Source organism: Pezoporus wallicus, unplaced genomic scaffold (assembly GCF_028554395.1).
Source record: "Pezoporus wallicus isolate ANWC-B61680 ecotype Strahan unplaced genomic scaffold, APGP_CSIRO_Pwel_v1 contig_227, whole genome shotgun sequence".
Taxonomy (NCBI): Eukaryota; Metazoa; Chordata; class Aves; order Psittaciformes; family Psittacidae; genus Pezoporus; species Pezoporus wallicus.
Genome location: NW_026635704.1, coordinates 7,025,263 through 7,039,771, shown reverse-complemented (window position 1 = coordinate 7,039,771; position 14,509 = coordinate 7,025,263). Strand labels below are relative to the sequence as shown.

Here is a 14,509-nt window from a genome sequence, read left to right as displayed (position 1 = left end):
GGCATAAGCTTACCCCTTATGTGCACAGGTAAAGGGACAGAATTAAGGCATGTGGCTTCTTTGCACAGCTCATTAGCCCATACATGGCTAACCTGCTTCCCATACCCTGGGTAGCTTACACTGGTGTCTCTACATAACATGCTGTACACATATAATCTGAACTCATGCTAATACTGGGTTCCTGAGAATGTTACACATGCATAATGTAAGATTACAGATACATGCCTGGGCTAATGTTTTCCCTTGGCTGCAACCCTGTGAAAGAAAGTACCAAGCTCCAGAGTTGCCACCAACACAAATCATACCAGGAGGAGTGCTTAATTTCTGAAATATGTGTTAATAATCTACCATGTGAGACTGTGTGTGTGAAAACACATGGGTCCGGTTTCATTCTCTGATCTTTCCTTCCTTTGTTTCTTTGTGCCTGTCCCTTTGCTCAGACCAAATCGTCTTCCTACCCAATGCCTGATAAATCAGTCTCCTGCTCTCTAGCTCTCTTAATGGCTTTCTTACTATCATCTATCCTCCTTCTCCATCTAGTTCCTTGACTGAACTTCACATCTCCTCCCACATCTGCTTTCCAGCCCTTATCTCTTTACCCTGCCATTCCCAGCACTGTAAGTAAGATTCCCTTCCTTTCTGCTTAGTCCACTTCTCATCAGACTTGACTGTATCTGGCTTGCCTGGCATAGCAGTGAGGCAGCCCCCTCCCCTGTGCTCCCAGGTGCCCACTTCATAGATACCACCTCCAAGCCTACAGCACCACTGTCAAGAAATATCCAGTATAGGGGCTAAAAGCAGACCTGTACTCATTCTCCTTCACACCTCCCTCCCCCTGTATTCTGGTTCCCATACAAACAGAAGCATAGCCAGAGAGGAGCTGTTGCACACATCCAGGACTGGGGCCAAAGGTTTACCACATCAGGTACCACTGGATCAGCCAAGGCATAGAGCAAGTCTACAAGTGAGTGATGCTGCCTCCTCCAGGGTCTGATGCCAGGCACTGCCCTGTGCAGCCAGGGAGAGAGTCAGAGGGAGGTAGATCCAACTTTAGGGACAGAAATACAAGCAGAAGACATCTGGGAACAGTCCAGGCAGAGTAAAATAAAAATGAAGAGACAACTTGGAAGAGGGCATGCAATGGACCCGCTCTTGGGTTGGACAACAATGTGGTGCAGTCACTACGGCCAATGACACATGCATTGGGAGAACTCATCAAATAGGTGGTAAGAAATGTCAAAGGCAAAGTATTTTCATTATTTTTCATACCTGAACTACAGTCTGTAAGAAGCTGCAGCTCTTTACTAAGCAGGTGACTTTTATTGCTGTCCTATTTTAAAATGGGACAAACTTGGAATTTTGACCCTGACTGCAAACAGATCTCCTAGGGACACTAGGCTGAGCTGTTTAGGAGGTCACTTGATTACTGGTTGTTTCGAGATTGAAAAGGATCTTCATTTGCAGATCAGTTTAAATGTCAAAAAGTTTCTATTTTCATAAAATTAGATGAAATGTGGTGAAAATTTCAGCTCAGGCATTTTCAGCACTGTTAAATGCAGACCAGATCTTTGTTCCTAAAGAATTTGGCTGTCCTGTCAATTTAGTTTTCAGTTAAGGTCCAGATTACACACTTATGTAGAGAATTAACTGGGAGTGCATATAATAGTTCCCATTACTCTCTGCTAGACCGCTAGAACTTTTGATGGTGACTTTTCTGTGTGTTTGGGTTTTTTTTCCCCTATTTTTCACTTATAACTCTCTAAGATTATTTGAAAAGGAAAGGATAAATTGCTATAGGTTCTGTCTGTTTGGTGGTTGTTTTTTTTAACCAAACACTTCAAGTGTTTGAAGTTGAATATCGCATTTTCATTTTTTTCTGCCCACCACAGCTGGCTTTATGAAAATATCCCCCAAAGTTTTCAGATTAATGCCGGAGATCTCCATCACAATGAAGTCTGAGAAACAGGGACCTAAGAAACTTGACCTGGACCAAGCAAGACTCTGGTGAGAAGTGTTTCACTGAATAATGCCAATGGTGCTTTTAGGCCTGTTTCCTCTTCCTGGTCAAGGGCAGGTAAAAAGAAAGTTCATGTAGAGAAATACCTCCCTTGATAAATCCTTTTGGTTTCAAGGAAAGACTTAAGGACATCCTGAGCTAGAGGTTGTATCCAGACTGTAGCACATGAATATAGCACTTTCTTTTGAACCTGTTTTAATCTGCCACTTTATAATCTCTTCTGTGCTTACATTCTGCTCTGTGTGGAAATTTGTTTCTTTTTCTCTCTGCACATCTTTCACTATTTTATACTTTAATGTTACATACCTACATTTGTGCACTTCCCAAAGTAAGAGCCCCTTCTCCCAACGGAAGGCATTCCACATCTCCTGTTACCCTTCTTTCGATATCTGACCCTTTTCTGGTTTCAGACTGTACTTTCTGAGATGATATGATCAGAACTGCAGCCAGTATTTCAGCTATGAGCATACCTTAGATTAACACACTGAGACAATACGCTTTCTGGTTTATTTTCACTTTCTTTCACAGCTGCTCCTAAATACCTAATTGCTTCATTGCCACATCAGAGCATCCAGCTGGTGTTTTCTGACAGGTATCCAGAGTCACTCACAAATCTTTTTTAGAATTGCACTGCATAAACGAAGAGCTGAGATGAATAAATTCAAAGCAGCAGAAAATGTTTCTCCTTTCCAAACCTTCCTACCATTTGCTTTCATTCAGGCAGAAGTATATGGAGGCTAGTAGAAATGCACATTCAAATGGAGCTCTTCCATAGGAAAACAAACTGATCACTATTTTTGTCATGAGGTTTATTTCCCTGTTTTCCTTTTTTGTTATTACTATTTCTTCCTCTGCAACACAAAAAACAAACTCCACAGCCATTATTTATGTAGCCCAAAGGGGGACTCTGCTTTCTTTAACCAGATTTTAAAATCTTGCCCTTTATTTTAAAATGTTCCAACCTTTTACCTGATATGTGGAACAGAATCTCCCTGCAGGAGAAGGAGCAGGGTATCGGTGCTCTCTAGTTTCACAGGGAGGAACAGTACCATGACCTTTTAACAGCTTTTAGCCTCATTTGATATGCCTAGCTGGTGTATGTGTGTGTTTTTCCAGGTCAGATACTATCAGCACTGCCTTATCAAGGTTGATAGCCCAAGCCTACTGTCCTCATTTCGTAATGGTTTTCAGCTTGTTAAAATATCAACACCAGCATTTTCCTACTTTCTCAGTCACTGAATTGGGAGTTGGCTGACTGTAAATGCTAAAGACACAGGCATTGTCCTGTACAGATATAAAAAACAGATAGATGCTATTAGCTTTTCCTTCTAGGCCAATAGAAGAGCTAAAGACAACAAGACTGCACAGGGCCTCTAAAAATCCCAAGCAGAGGGTTTTGTTTTGATGTTGTGTTCTCAGATAGAAATATACTTCAATATATTGGCACTGCCCTTGTTTCTGTGCCTGAAGGAGCAGGTTTCCCCACCCTGCACAGAGTCCGTACTCAGTGAACATAGAAATATGGACCATAACAGCCTATTAGGTATTCCACCCCTGGATGAAAAGGCACCTGCCTCTAGAAAATCATGTATCTTGTCCTTAGCATGCTTTTGTTACATATCTCTCTCACTTTATTCTGACAACAGAAAAGAATGCATTTTGGTATGCACAATGGCTGTACCAGCTGTACCTACCAAAGGAGCTCCATTAACCAAGAGGCATTTGATCTGCTTCTAGCATCTGTCTCTTTCCTAACATTCCATGTTTGAATTTGCTCACAGAAAGAGAAGACAATGGATTGGAAAACCCAGTTACAGGAAAGAAAAAAAAAAGGATTTTCAGAAGAAAGCTCTTCAAAGCCAGGCTCTAAAGATGAGAGGCACTCTCTGGTGACTATATTAATTTTAAGTTGATGACGGATTTGTTACAGGCTCAGGCAATATTGCTGGCAATAATCACGCTGTTTGCTAACACAGCTTCCACAACAAATTTTTTAAAAGGGGAATTGTTTCCACATAGCAGGTCTCATTAAAATGATTTCCATGCTTGGCTGTGACGTTTGGAAGCCATCTTCTTAACCCTCACCTATAAAAAAAATCAAAGGATGAGCAGTGCCAAGATCATAGTCTTCTCATGTTTCTTAAAGTGCATTATTTACTCAGCCCTGCCCCGATCCTGATTACAATATTACTCAGAAAAGCATTCACTCTTACTCTCTGGCAGCCTAGTTAATTGCAATTTACTAAGGCATGTCTCCTCTGTTTGCTTGGTTCACCTGAATTATACCATGTGTTCCTTGCTATTTTGACCTGCAAATTATATGCAAATGCCTGAGCCACATTAATAACTTCTATTTTCTCTCTAAGCATGTCTCTCATTTGGTGGCAGATAAACTGTCTGCAACAAAATGGAGTTATCTGATGCTGCTAGCCAGGAAAACAACTCATGATAAAACAGTGAAAGTTTTAGCAGAGGCAATTGAATGGAGCTTCCGAAGAAGAGGTAAAGGGGTTTAATCCAGCACTCCTGTTTGACGGGCCTGTAGTGCTATAAGCAGCTTCGACAGACCTGCCTCAAAGCTTCTCAGAAGCACACAGAAGATGGAGCAGTGCTGTGGAAAAAAAGTTCTCCCACCTGAGAGCAGCCCCTGAGGATGGAACATGGAAGAGGATGGGTGGCCACAACAACACGTCGTGGGAGAGAGCTGCCACCCCTCGTCTCTACAGACCCTGCCTGCATATGGCTAGAGATGGCCCCACAAGCTGGTAGGGAGGCCAGGTGTGAAGTGGTAAACATTACAAGGTGATGCTTTCTTTTAGGAGACCAGGGTTTTGCAGCTCTGGCAAATTGTAACCAGCAAAGCTGCAAGCTTCTGTACTTGCTCTTGGTTTCGCCAGTTGTTGTTTCTTCCCTTTTACTTCTTCAAGCTCTTATGTTGTGAAGACTTGAAATGTGAGGAAGGGACAGCCCACTTGCAAATGGATACTCTTCTATCCTCATGAAAAAGCAAGCTGCAGCTCCTTCAAGCTGTCTGTGTCCATGCTCTGGGCACGTTTTGTGCTCAAGCAAAGCTTTGACATCAGAGAATTGGGTTCAGGTTATGGTCTTGCAGGTTACCTAGTCCCTAGTCCTTCTCCACTGCTTTCCCACGATAAATTCCTCATATAGCACCATCTGCACCTTAACACCATTGCTTTATGAGCACTCTCTTCTGTATGGTAGCTACAGAAAAGGATGAGACTTAAATTTTGCAAGCATAATGAAGTTTAGCAAAAGCTACTTCAAATAAAAATAAGAAGTGACTATAGTATTTAAATAGTGTATTTTCCTGTTGGGCTTAATGGGGCTTATCCACAAAAGTACATCCATTATACACAAACATAGATCTGATGTTAAAATCCAGTGATATGCAATAATCAATTGTTAGACAAAGAATTTTAGCTGGATTCATATGTCCATTCAGGTTTCAAGCAACCACCACTCTTGTAGGACATTTAGACATAGCATTTCAATTCAAGACCATTTTTACTTTATGAAAATTGAAAGAGTTTGGAGACTCATTTTCCCTTTTTTGTGGGGGGCTTTTTTTTTTTTCTACACCATTCCTTTGGTATGGATGAAAACAGAAAGTCTGATTTGCCCAATTTATTTTAGTGATATTTTTTATCTCCACATTATCCCTCAAAGTGTTTTGGGCTATCTGGGGAACACAGTACAAATTTGGAAAGTATTACTTAAAATTTGCACTATATTTAACTGCATAGTCACATCATTTGTTCTAATTTACCTCTTGCAAATTGCAGCAAAATGGGCTCCAAGAACCAAATACCAACACAGAGGCCATATTAAACATAAAATTAACTTAAATATTAATATTAATATTAATTAACTTAAATATTAATATTAAATATTAATATGAGATTATCATTCAGAATTGTATTCTCTCATATATTAGGTTTTGTGCAAGAGAGATTTGAATCGGTGTGGCCTGAATCTCCTGAGTCCTAGTCTTACAGAGCAGCAGTGATTTTCTCAAACATCCCATACAAGGACAGGACCACAGAAAAAAAGAAGATACAGCTGATATATTCTTATCTCTGATTACCAGAATAATTTACCAATCTGTTGGCAACTCATGTACGACAGAGGAGCTTAGAAGTATCACAAAATATACTATTTTAAAACAAAAGCTATTATCTCAAACAAAATTTCAGGAAACCCATCTTTCCCAATTAAGCAACTCCATTTCCTTTAATATTAATTAATTTGCTGATGATAGAGCTCTTGGTGAGAATATACAGGTTTCAGAAGAAACTCATCTGAGAAGCCAGAGTTGCTGAAGTAAATAACTGCGACTTGGAAGCAGACTTTTTTTCAATATTTTTTTTCAACTTCAAGTAATGTTCCCATTTCTTGTGGGAACATTTTTTATGAGAAGGAGAAGGCTTTGGGTTAGGGTCATGAAGGCACAGCTGCATTTGCAGAAATTTGGGATATCTTCCCCTATCCAACTTGCTCTGGAAACAACCCTCAGTTCCAGCATCTCCCGTTCGCTTCCCTTCATCAGCAAATTATAAATTAGATTCTCACTGCTACACTCAGTGGTTAATTATTTGCACAGGTGAAATTGTTTAAACAACAAAGACTGGGTATTACTCAGCCCAAGACAGTCAAATAGTTAAGTTATTCACCTGGGCTGTAACAGCTTGAGATTCAAATTCATGAACAGACCATGGCAAATGGAGACTTGACCCTGAACTCCTGAAAAACAAGTGAGGGCTGTAAGCATAATGTATAGTTTACTGCAGTACAGTTTGTCTTTCCCTCAGTGGTTTTGTCCAAAACTCCCATAATTCATAAAAAGTTCCATCATCCAATATTCTTGGAGAATATTCAGTTTTCAAAATTAAAATTTTCTAATGGACAACTCTTGATCAGTTCTGCTAATAATACTCTAAATTCTACATTAATATAACAGCAAGCAGGTGTTTTGGGTTATAATTTGTTGAATATTTCTTCTATTGCTAACAGCTATTCTAATCTTACTTTAATATACCCCTAATTTCTGTAAATTTCTGAGATACATACAAATAATGTGAGGCTATGATATCTAAAATATTCTGCTAATGTAATACTTGAACAACTTCTTTATCTTAATTAAACAAAAAACATGGCAGCTAAGAATAGCTGCTCTTCTAATGCAAGATGAACACTTCTTTGTGGTATTCTTACTTTGGAAATAGTATGCCTCAGCCAATATGCTGTATGAAAATTTTGGTTTCTTGAATCACTCAACATAGAAGTGAAATTATTAGGACAAAGAAGAATTGTTTAATGATATACGGACATGTCAGCTCAAACTTGCATAACCAGCCCTAAGTTAGAATCACAGAACCATAGAATAGTTAGGGTTTGAAAGGGCCTTAAGGTCAATTAGTTCCAACCCCCCTGCCATGAGCCGGGACACCTCACACTAAACCATGTCACTCAAGGATCTGTCCAACCTGGCCTTGAACACCGCTAGGGATGGAGCATTCACAACCTCCCTGGGCACCCCATTCCAGTGCCTCACCACCCTTACAGTAAAGAACTTCTTCCTTATATCCAATCTAAATTTCCCCTGTTTAAGTTTTAACCTGTTACCCCTTGTCCCACCACTACAGTCCCTAATGAAGAGTCCCTCCCCAGCATCCTTATAGGCCCCCTTCAGATACTGGAAGGCTGCTCTGAGGTCTCCATGCAGCCTTCTCTTCTCCAGGCTGAACAGCCCCAACTTTCTCAGCCTATCTTCATATGGGAGGTGCTCCAGTCCCCTGATCATCCTTGTGGCCCTCCTCTGGACTTGTCCCAACAGTTCCATGTCTTTTTTTGTAGAGGACACCAGAACTGCACACAATACTCCAGGGGAGGTCTCACAAGAGCAGAGTAGAGGGGCAGGATCACCTCCTTCGACCTGCTGGTCACGCTCCTTTTGATGCAGCCCAGGATGCAGTTGGCTTTCTGGGCTGCAAGCGCACACTGAAGCCAGCTCATGTTCATTTTCTCACTGACCACCACCCCCAAGTCCTTCTCTGCAGGGCTGCTCTGAATCTCTTCTCTGCCCAACCTGTAGCTGTGCTTGGGATTGCTCCGACCCAGGTGTAGGAAGGACCTTGCACTTGACATGGTTAAACTTCATAAGGTTGGCATCAGACCACCTCACAAGTGTGTCAAGGTCCCTCTGGATGACATTCCTTCCCTCCAGGGTACCAACGGAACCACACAGCTTGGTGTCATCGGCAACCTTGCTGAGGGCGCACTCAATCCCACTGTCCATGTCGCCGACAAAGATGTGGAACAAGACCCGTCCCAACACCGATCCCTGAGGGACATCACTCATTACTGGTCTCCAGCTGGACATTGAGCCATTGACCACAACTCTTTGCATGCAGCCTTCCAGCCAGTTCTTTATCTATTGAGTGGTCCACCTATCAAACTGATGTTTCTCCAATTTAGAGAGAAGGATGTCATGTGGGACAGTGTCAAGTGCTTTGCACAAGGTAGATGACATCAACTGCTCTACCCTTGTCCATCAGTTCTGTAGCCCCGTCATAGAAGGCCACCAAATTGCTCATGCAGGATTTCCCCTTGTAATAAGAGTAATAAGTTCTCTTATTACCCCAGTCTGGGCAGATAAGAGACAGCCTCAACCCAAAAGCTGTCTCAACACTGACTCTTAAATTCAGACTCTTAATATGGCTAAACAATTTGGAAGGAAAGGTGGCTCATGCCTAAGGAGTCTGGAGCATGAATATGTCATCATTCAGCCACATCAGCATTGCCAGGGCTCTTCTTATGCCAGTCCAACTGTTGGACATGAATCAGTACAACAAACTAAGGTGACCGCAGTCCTTCCTGTTGCCAAAGCCAAAGGAAGACACCAAGCTTGGAAAATACGTTAACGCCAAGTTACAGAAACAAGTTCTGTGGATGAGGGGGAGAGTTTTGACATTGATTTAAATGAGAGGTGGCTGGATTTTTTTGTTTCAGAATATAATGGATTTACTTACCCGAGACTGTAGGATTCAGATCCCAGCCTGTAGGCTGCAGCCAGTTTATTGATGGATTCAGATCCATGGCTGTAGGCAGCTGAGCTCTTGCTGAGGGATTCAGAGTCAAGACTGTAGGCAGCAGATCTTTTACTTTGTGCAGCAGAGTGATCATAGGCTGTAGATCCATAGCTGTAGGCTGCTGACTCTAGGTCATAGGCTGAAGAACCATGACTATATGCTGCTGAGGACTCAAGGCTGAAGTCTCCTGCAGATGCATGGCGATAGCCTGCAGAGCCCCTCGTGTAAGCTGTAGATCCTTGGGCATAGACAGCAGATTTGTTCTTTGTTTCCTTTTGGTACTGGCTTACAGTGGACTGCAGTGCTTTATGGCGATATGCACGGTCATAGTGCTCATGGTGTCTTTGGTAGAAAGGTAAAGACATCATGGGTGCCTTCTAATTATTTTTTTTTCTCTGTATTTCTGAATGTAAATAAACAGGACAGTGTCTGAAAAAGAACATATCAGACAAGGACTGTTTTCAAAGAAAATTCTGAGTTAGCATATAAATAATACACAACTTCACACAAACTAACACAGAACTTAAAATATCAAAAATCAAATGCAGTGAATTAAGGCTTATATTTTTATGACATGCTTTAGACTTTAAGAGGGGTTTGTATTTAAGTTTCAAGACACTCATATGTCATTCATCATGACCAGAAAATCTTGCACTATTTTGTCTGTTCATTTGTAGTTGGTCTTGTAATTGCAGACTATTCAAGTTTTCTGTGCTCAACTTCTCCACTCATTACTGTGAACTATTGAAATTTCATGTGCTCAGCTTCTTCAGAGATAGTGTAAATATTTTTGTTAAATTACAAAAGAGAGAACAAAGTAATAAATTATTTAAAAAGGCATGAGCAATTCCAACAAGGTTATATTAGCTGAAATAAAAATACATGAATATATCATTCATTTGGTAATCAAATTTTCGTATTGAATTTAAGATTCCATTTAATATTTTAATAGTGAATTAAAAACATTTTTCTGCAAACATGCATTACATTAATTATTCTGTATGTGATACCAGAGATCCATTTAAAATGGCTTATCATACTTACACAGCTTGATTAGGGATGCAGTCTGTATGCAATGAGTAAAATACCATGTTCTTTAGTCCAAATGGCTTTTTTTTATAACCTAGAATGTCATGTTCAATATTGTCAAGAAACTTCTTCCAGACCACAGCTCCATCTAAGTTTTACTTTGCACACTGATCAGTAGATTGTCTTGCCGTTGCTCGTAGTAGGAAATATGATCAAGTGAGAGGTAGTTTCCCTCTCAAAATGGGAGGAGGGTTGAATGCAGAAAGGGTTTCCCTTGCTTTAGTTTTGTTTGTTTTTAAGCTGGCAGTTCAATCTTTATTTTGTTGCTGGTTTATTTTGCTGTTGCTAAAACTGACCTTTTCTTCTTTAATGTGTAAGCTTGCCTTTACAAATCCCTATGATAACCTTTATCACTTGTGTGATTAAGCTTACATGTCCCTGAAAAGATACATGATTATGAATAGAAATGAGCTACAGTGTGGAAATGTTCAGAAGAATTTATAAAAGATACAAAAACAATAGTGAGAGGTGTTTGCTATTGTTTCATGGATTTGGAGTTTTTAAATATCAATCACAACAATAGGAAACTTATTCTGCTTCTGGTTTTGTTCATGTTAATGACCAGTGATGTGATATTTTGCCATAAAATGCACTTACAGAGCTGGAGTTTAATCATGCTTTCATGAAAATCAAGATATGTTTTCCCTGGTCTTTAAGCTTCCTGGATTTCATTCCTTGGCTTTTTCTTTACTATTTGGTTCTGACAGCAATTCAGCAAATTGCAAACTATTCTCTTTGGTAACTCCTCAGAGGTATTCACCATGACTAAGGCAAATTATGAAAAAAAAAAAACGTTTCAACTTTCTTATATTTCAGAGCTCTCTCAAGGGAACTGCTCTTTGTGCGATGGAACGGATCACTTGTTTGCAGAAAGTCAGCAAGTAAGAAAGTAATTTAGAAGTCTCTAAGTACTTAAAGGAAATATCTGATATCCTGATCACAATAAAAATGTGACTTCAAGGAGACCAATTTATGCATTTACTTTTATCTGAGGAAAGGGGAGGAATGGGAAAGGGTGTTAGCCCATTGTTCTCCATGGCAAAAGCCAATGTTCTTTTTTAATTCCCTCATTTCTCCTGCTGTCTATTTTTTCATGTGAGTCTAAAGAATCCAATTATTTTGTCTAGCGTCCATGTTTTTAATGCCTATCGATTATTTGTATTATTCATTTCACTTTGTTAGCTTCCAGTAGTGCATCGTTCCTCTCAGTTTCCCTAGTTTCAGATTATTTTGTCTCTATTTTATTTCATTGCTTTCCCTCCTAGCTCCACAGAGCTAGGTTTAGGGTTTGCAAGACATTGTGATCTCTGCTAGGCAAAGTTAAGGAGTACATATAAATATTGTCTTGTACACTGAAAGGGAAACAACATGAGAACATCTTGTTTTTCTTCTATAGAATAGTACAGTTGTTTCCCTTCACCTTCACCAGCTTCATTTGCAGCACTGTCTGGCTTCATCATGGATACAGCAGCCACAGCGCTAACAGCAATTAAGTTTTGTTGCTCAGGGATTCCCACAACCCTCCAGGCTTCAAAGTAAGGAAGGCAACCCACAAGTATAAAGCACTACATGTGTTGCCCATTAAGGAGAAGTTAAATTTCATTTACATCTTATCAGAGCAAAAGAACAAGCAGAGAACTTAAAGTCAGAATATTTTAAATGTACAAAGGAAACCTTTTTCTTAGAAACAAGGTCTGGACTTCACTGTCCTCAGGAGTAAAAGGAGTCATCTATAACAGAAGCAAAAACTAAGACAGTAAGGCAGAACTGTGCATGAAGTCAGCTCTACAGGTTCAACTCAAATGACAACACTGACTCACGGAAGAGTTTCCTCATAGAAGAGGAAACTCCTTTCATAGGTATTTTATCACACTATGAGTAATGTTTTTTTATTTCCTCTGAAACATCAAGCATTGCTCACAGGGCAGGATCAGTTCGGTGCACTAATCTGATCAGATATAGTAATCTGATGCTATTAGAGTTGAAGAGAAAATCTAAACCTTCTAAGAGTTTTGGGTTTATTTGGAGCACTGCAATTATCGGATTGACTCCAATCTCTTAAATTCTATAAAACCTGTGCTACCTGCACGCATTTAGTCTGTGTTCACTAATCAGCCCCCTTTTAGTATGAGATCTGTGTAGCATTTCATAACTACAGAGTTTGGCCTAAAATGTTAGTGGCCATAGTTAGATGAACATGTACTTTTTGGAGCTATATGTTAGTAGCTGTTGAACTGAATTCTAAAAATTACTGCTAAGCAGACAGTTCTGTACTTGTTCATAGGTCATACCTACACATTAAAGGAAGTGATTTCATTTGCATTACCTCCTGCACTGTTTACGAGTCTTTGTAATTCTCTAAAGATCTAGTCCATCAATCAGTGAAAACAGTGAAATAGATAAAACCCAGGAACTCATGTAAACAGGGAAAAAAAAATACATTTCCTTCAGCTCAGCCAATAGCTTTACAAATCACAGGAAAACCTATGCAACTAGAAAGTATTTAGATTATTTACACATTCTCTTAGCCCCAGAAGGTTACTCGACAAATTCCTTCTGTATCTCAGTAACCCATGCTTCTTTTGACAGTACTGCGACAATATGAGAGGATAGTTGAATGGATAATGAATGAACCCTTACACTAATTTGCTTTGTTTCACAGCTGAACCCTTAGATGTCTTCAGTTCATGTCTACAATTTCCTCAAATAACTGCTGAGCTCAGAAGAACAAAGGGAGCTACTATGAACTCAGCATTACAGATTCAGATTAAAGAAACCTGAAACATAAAGTCTTCTGTCATAAAGGAACACTTACCAGGCCCCAAATGAACAGCAGCAAATGGAATAGGTCTCAAGTGGATGAATAGCAGAAAAATACAATGACGATGAAGCCAGCAAAGAAAGAGGTAGCCAGGATGAGGGGTAAGGACTGGGCATAAGGTCCAGAACAAAAATAATGCCTGCAGTCACTGGAATGTCAGAGCTCCACTCCAGACCTTTTATGGCCAGGGGTGTGATAAATATAGCATCGAAGAGGGAGAAAGACAGAGTCAGATACCGATACCCTGTGCTATCTCTGTGCAAAGACATGATGACAGAAGCTTCACACTGACAGTTGTCTCTTCTAAGTATCTTCACTAAATTCTGTATGAAATCAGCATTCCTATTAAAAATTGTTTCCAGGATTTTTTACATCTAGAAGAGAAAAAAAATATTGCGTCATGAACCAGAAACTAGGAAAGATCAGTCCCAGTATTGACCTTTGCCATGGTACAAGAATATAAATATTTTATGGGTTTCTTTCTATTTTTTTAATGCCAAGCCATGGTGCATGTAATTTAGGTATTTCAGCTTAATGGCAGACAATATAGAGAAATTATAGTTAACAGTATAGAGTAGATATAGCTAACAGCAAAACTCCATAAAGCTATACAATGTGTGTTACAATTCAATAAAAATGTGCTTTCTTTGTTCCGTTGACATAGTGTTACTTTTTATACCATCTTAAGATAAAATACTAAATTAAGAACATGACCTCATAAGGCATTTAAGTAGACATAAACAATACAGCTCAAAGACCAAAATTTTTATTTCTAAATTAATCAGTATTACTTCTAGGGATAACTAAATGAGCTTGTCTTTGTTAATTTTGGTCACAGCATTTTAGCACAGAAATGTACAATCAGTGTGGCTGAATATTACAACAGAACAATTTCCATCATCTGAAGTCTAGTATGTGAAACGCACCTAGACTTCATTGTAAATACAGATTTTGCTAAGCACTGTACATTTAACTTCCATTACAAGTGATTAGTTAATTTTATTTTATACATTTGCATCGACAGACATATTAACCCTTTCATTTCTGCTATAGCCACTTTTCACCGTACCCACCATATGACACAACTGAGAACTTTCCAGATCCTCCTTCTCTGCTGAGACCTTCTTCTTTATGTATGGAACCACCAGCTGAAGGTCTGGGTAAGACCAGCAGGTCCCTGTCTTTTCAGAGGTTCATAAGTGCCCTCTTCTTCACCTCACTGCCTTGACTCCACCTGAAACCTCTTCGTTCTTCCCACTGTCTACTTATTCCCTGGGGAGCCATTAACACCACCACCCCACCCCCCCCCCCCCCCAGCCAGATACTACACTATGGAGTAAGTTCACATGCCTCAGCTACATTAACCATATGGGCTTTCGATCTTTGCTTCCAAGCACAGAAAGCATGGCCAACGAAAAGCTGTACAGTCATAGAAACTATGTCATGGCTCAAGAAAATAGCCAAACCTGCAAC

General features: G+C 39.8%; 1 protein-coding gene across 2 annotated transcripts in view; it reads right to left on the bottom strand.

The window, feature by feature from the left end:
- Positions 1 to 13,188, bottom strand: part of MYOM1 (myomesin 1) — a 75,357-nt gene extending 62,169 nt beyond the window's left edge. The window contains exons 1-2 of one of the 2 annotated variants that reach the window (XM_057397562.1): positions 13,031 to 13,188; positions 9,067 to 9,555 (exon numbers count right to left, since the gene is read on the bottom strand). In XM_057397562.1, coding sequence (XP_057253545.1) covers positions 9,067 to 9,494 — 428 coding nt within the window. In that variant the 5' untranslated portion in view covers positions 9,495 to 9,555; positions 13,031 to 13,188. The remainder of the gene's footprint in view (positions 1 to 9,066; positions 9,556 to 13,030) is intronic. The other variant, XM_057397563.1, reaches the window with a different exon arrangement.
- Positions 13,189 to 14,509: the final 1,321 nt, after the last annotated feature.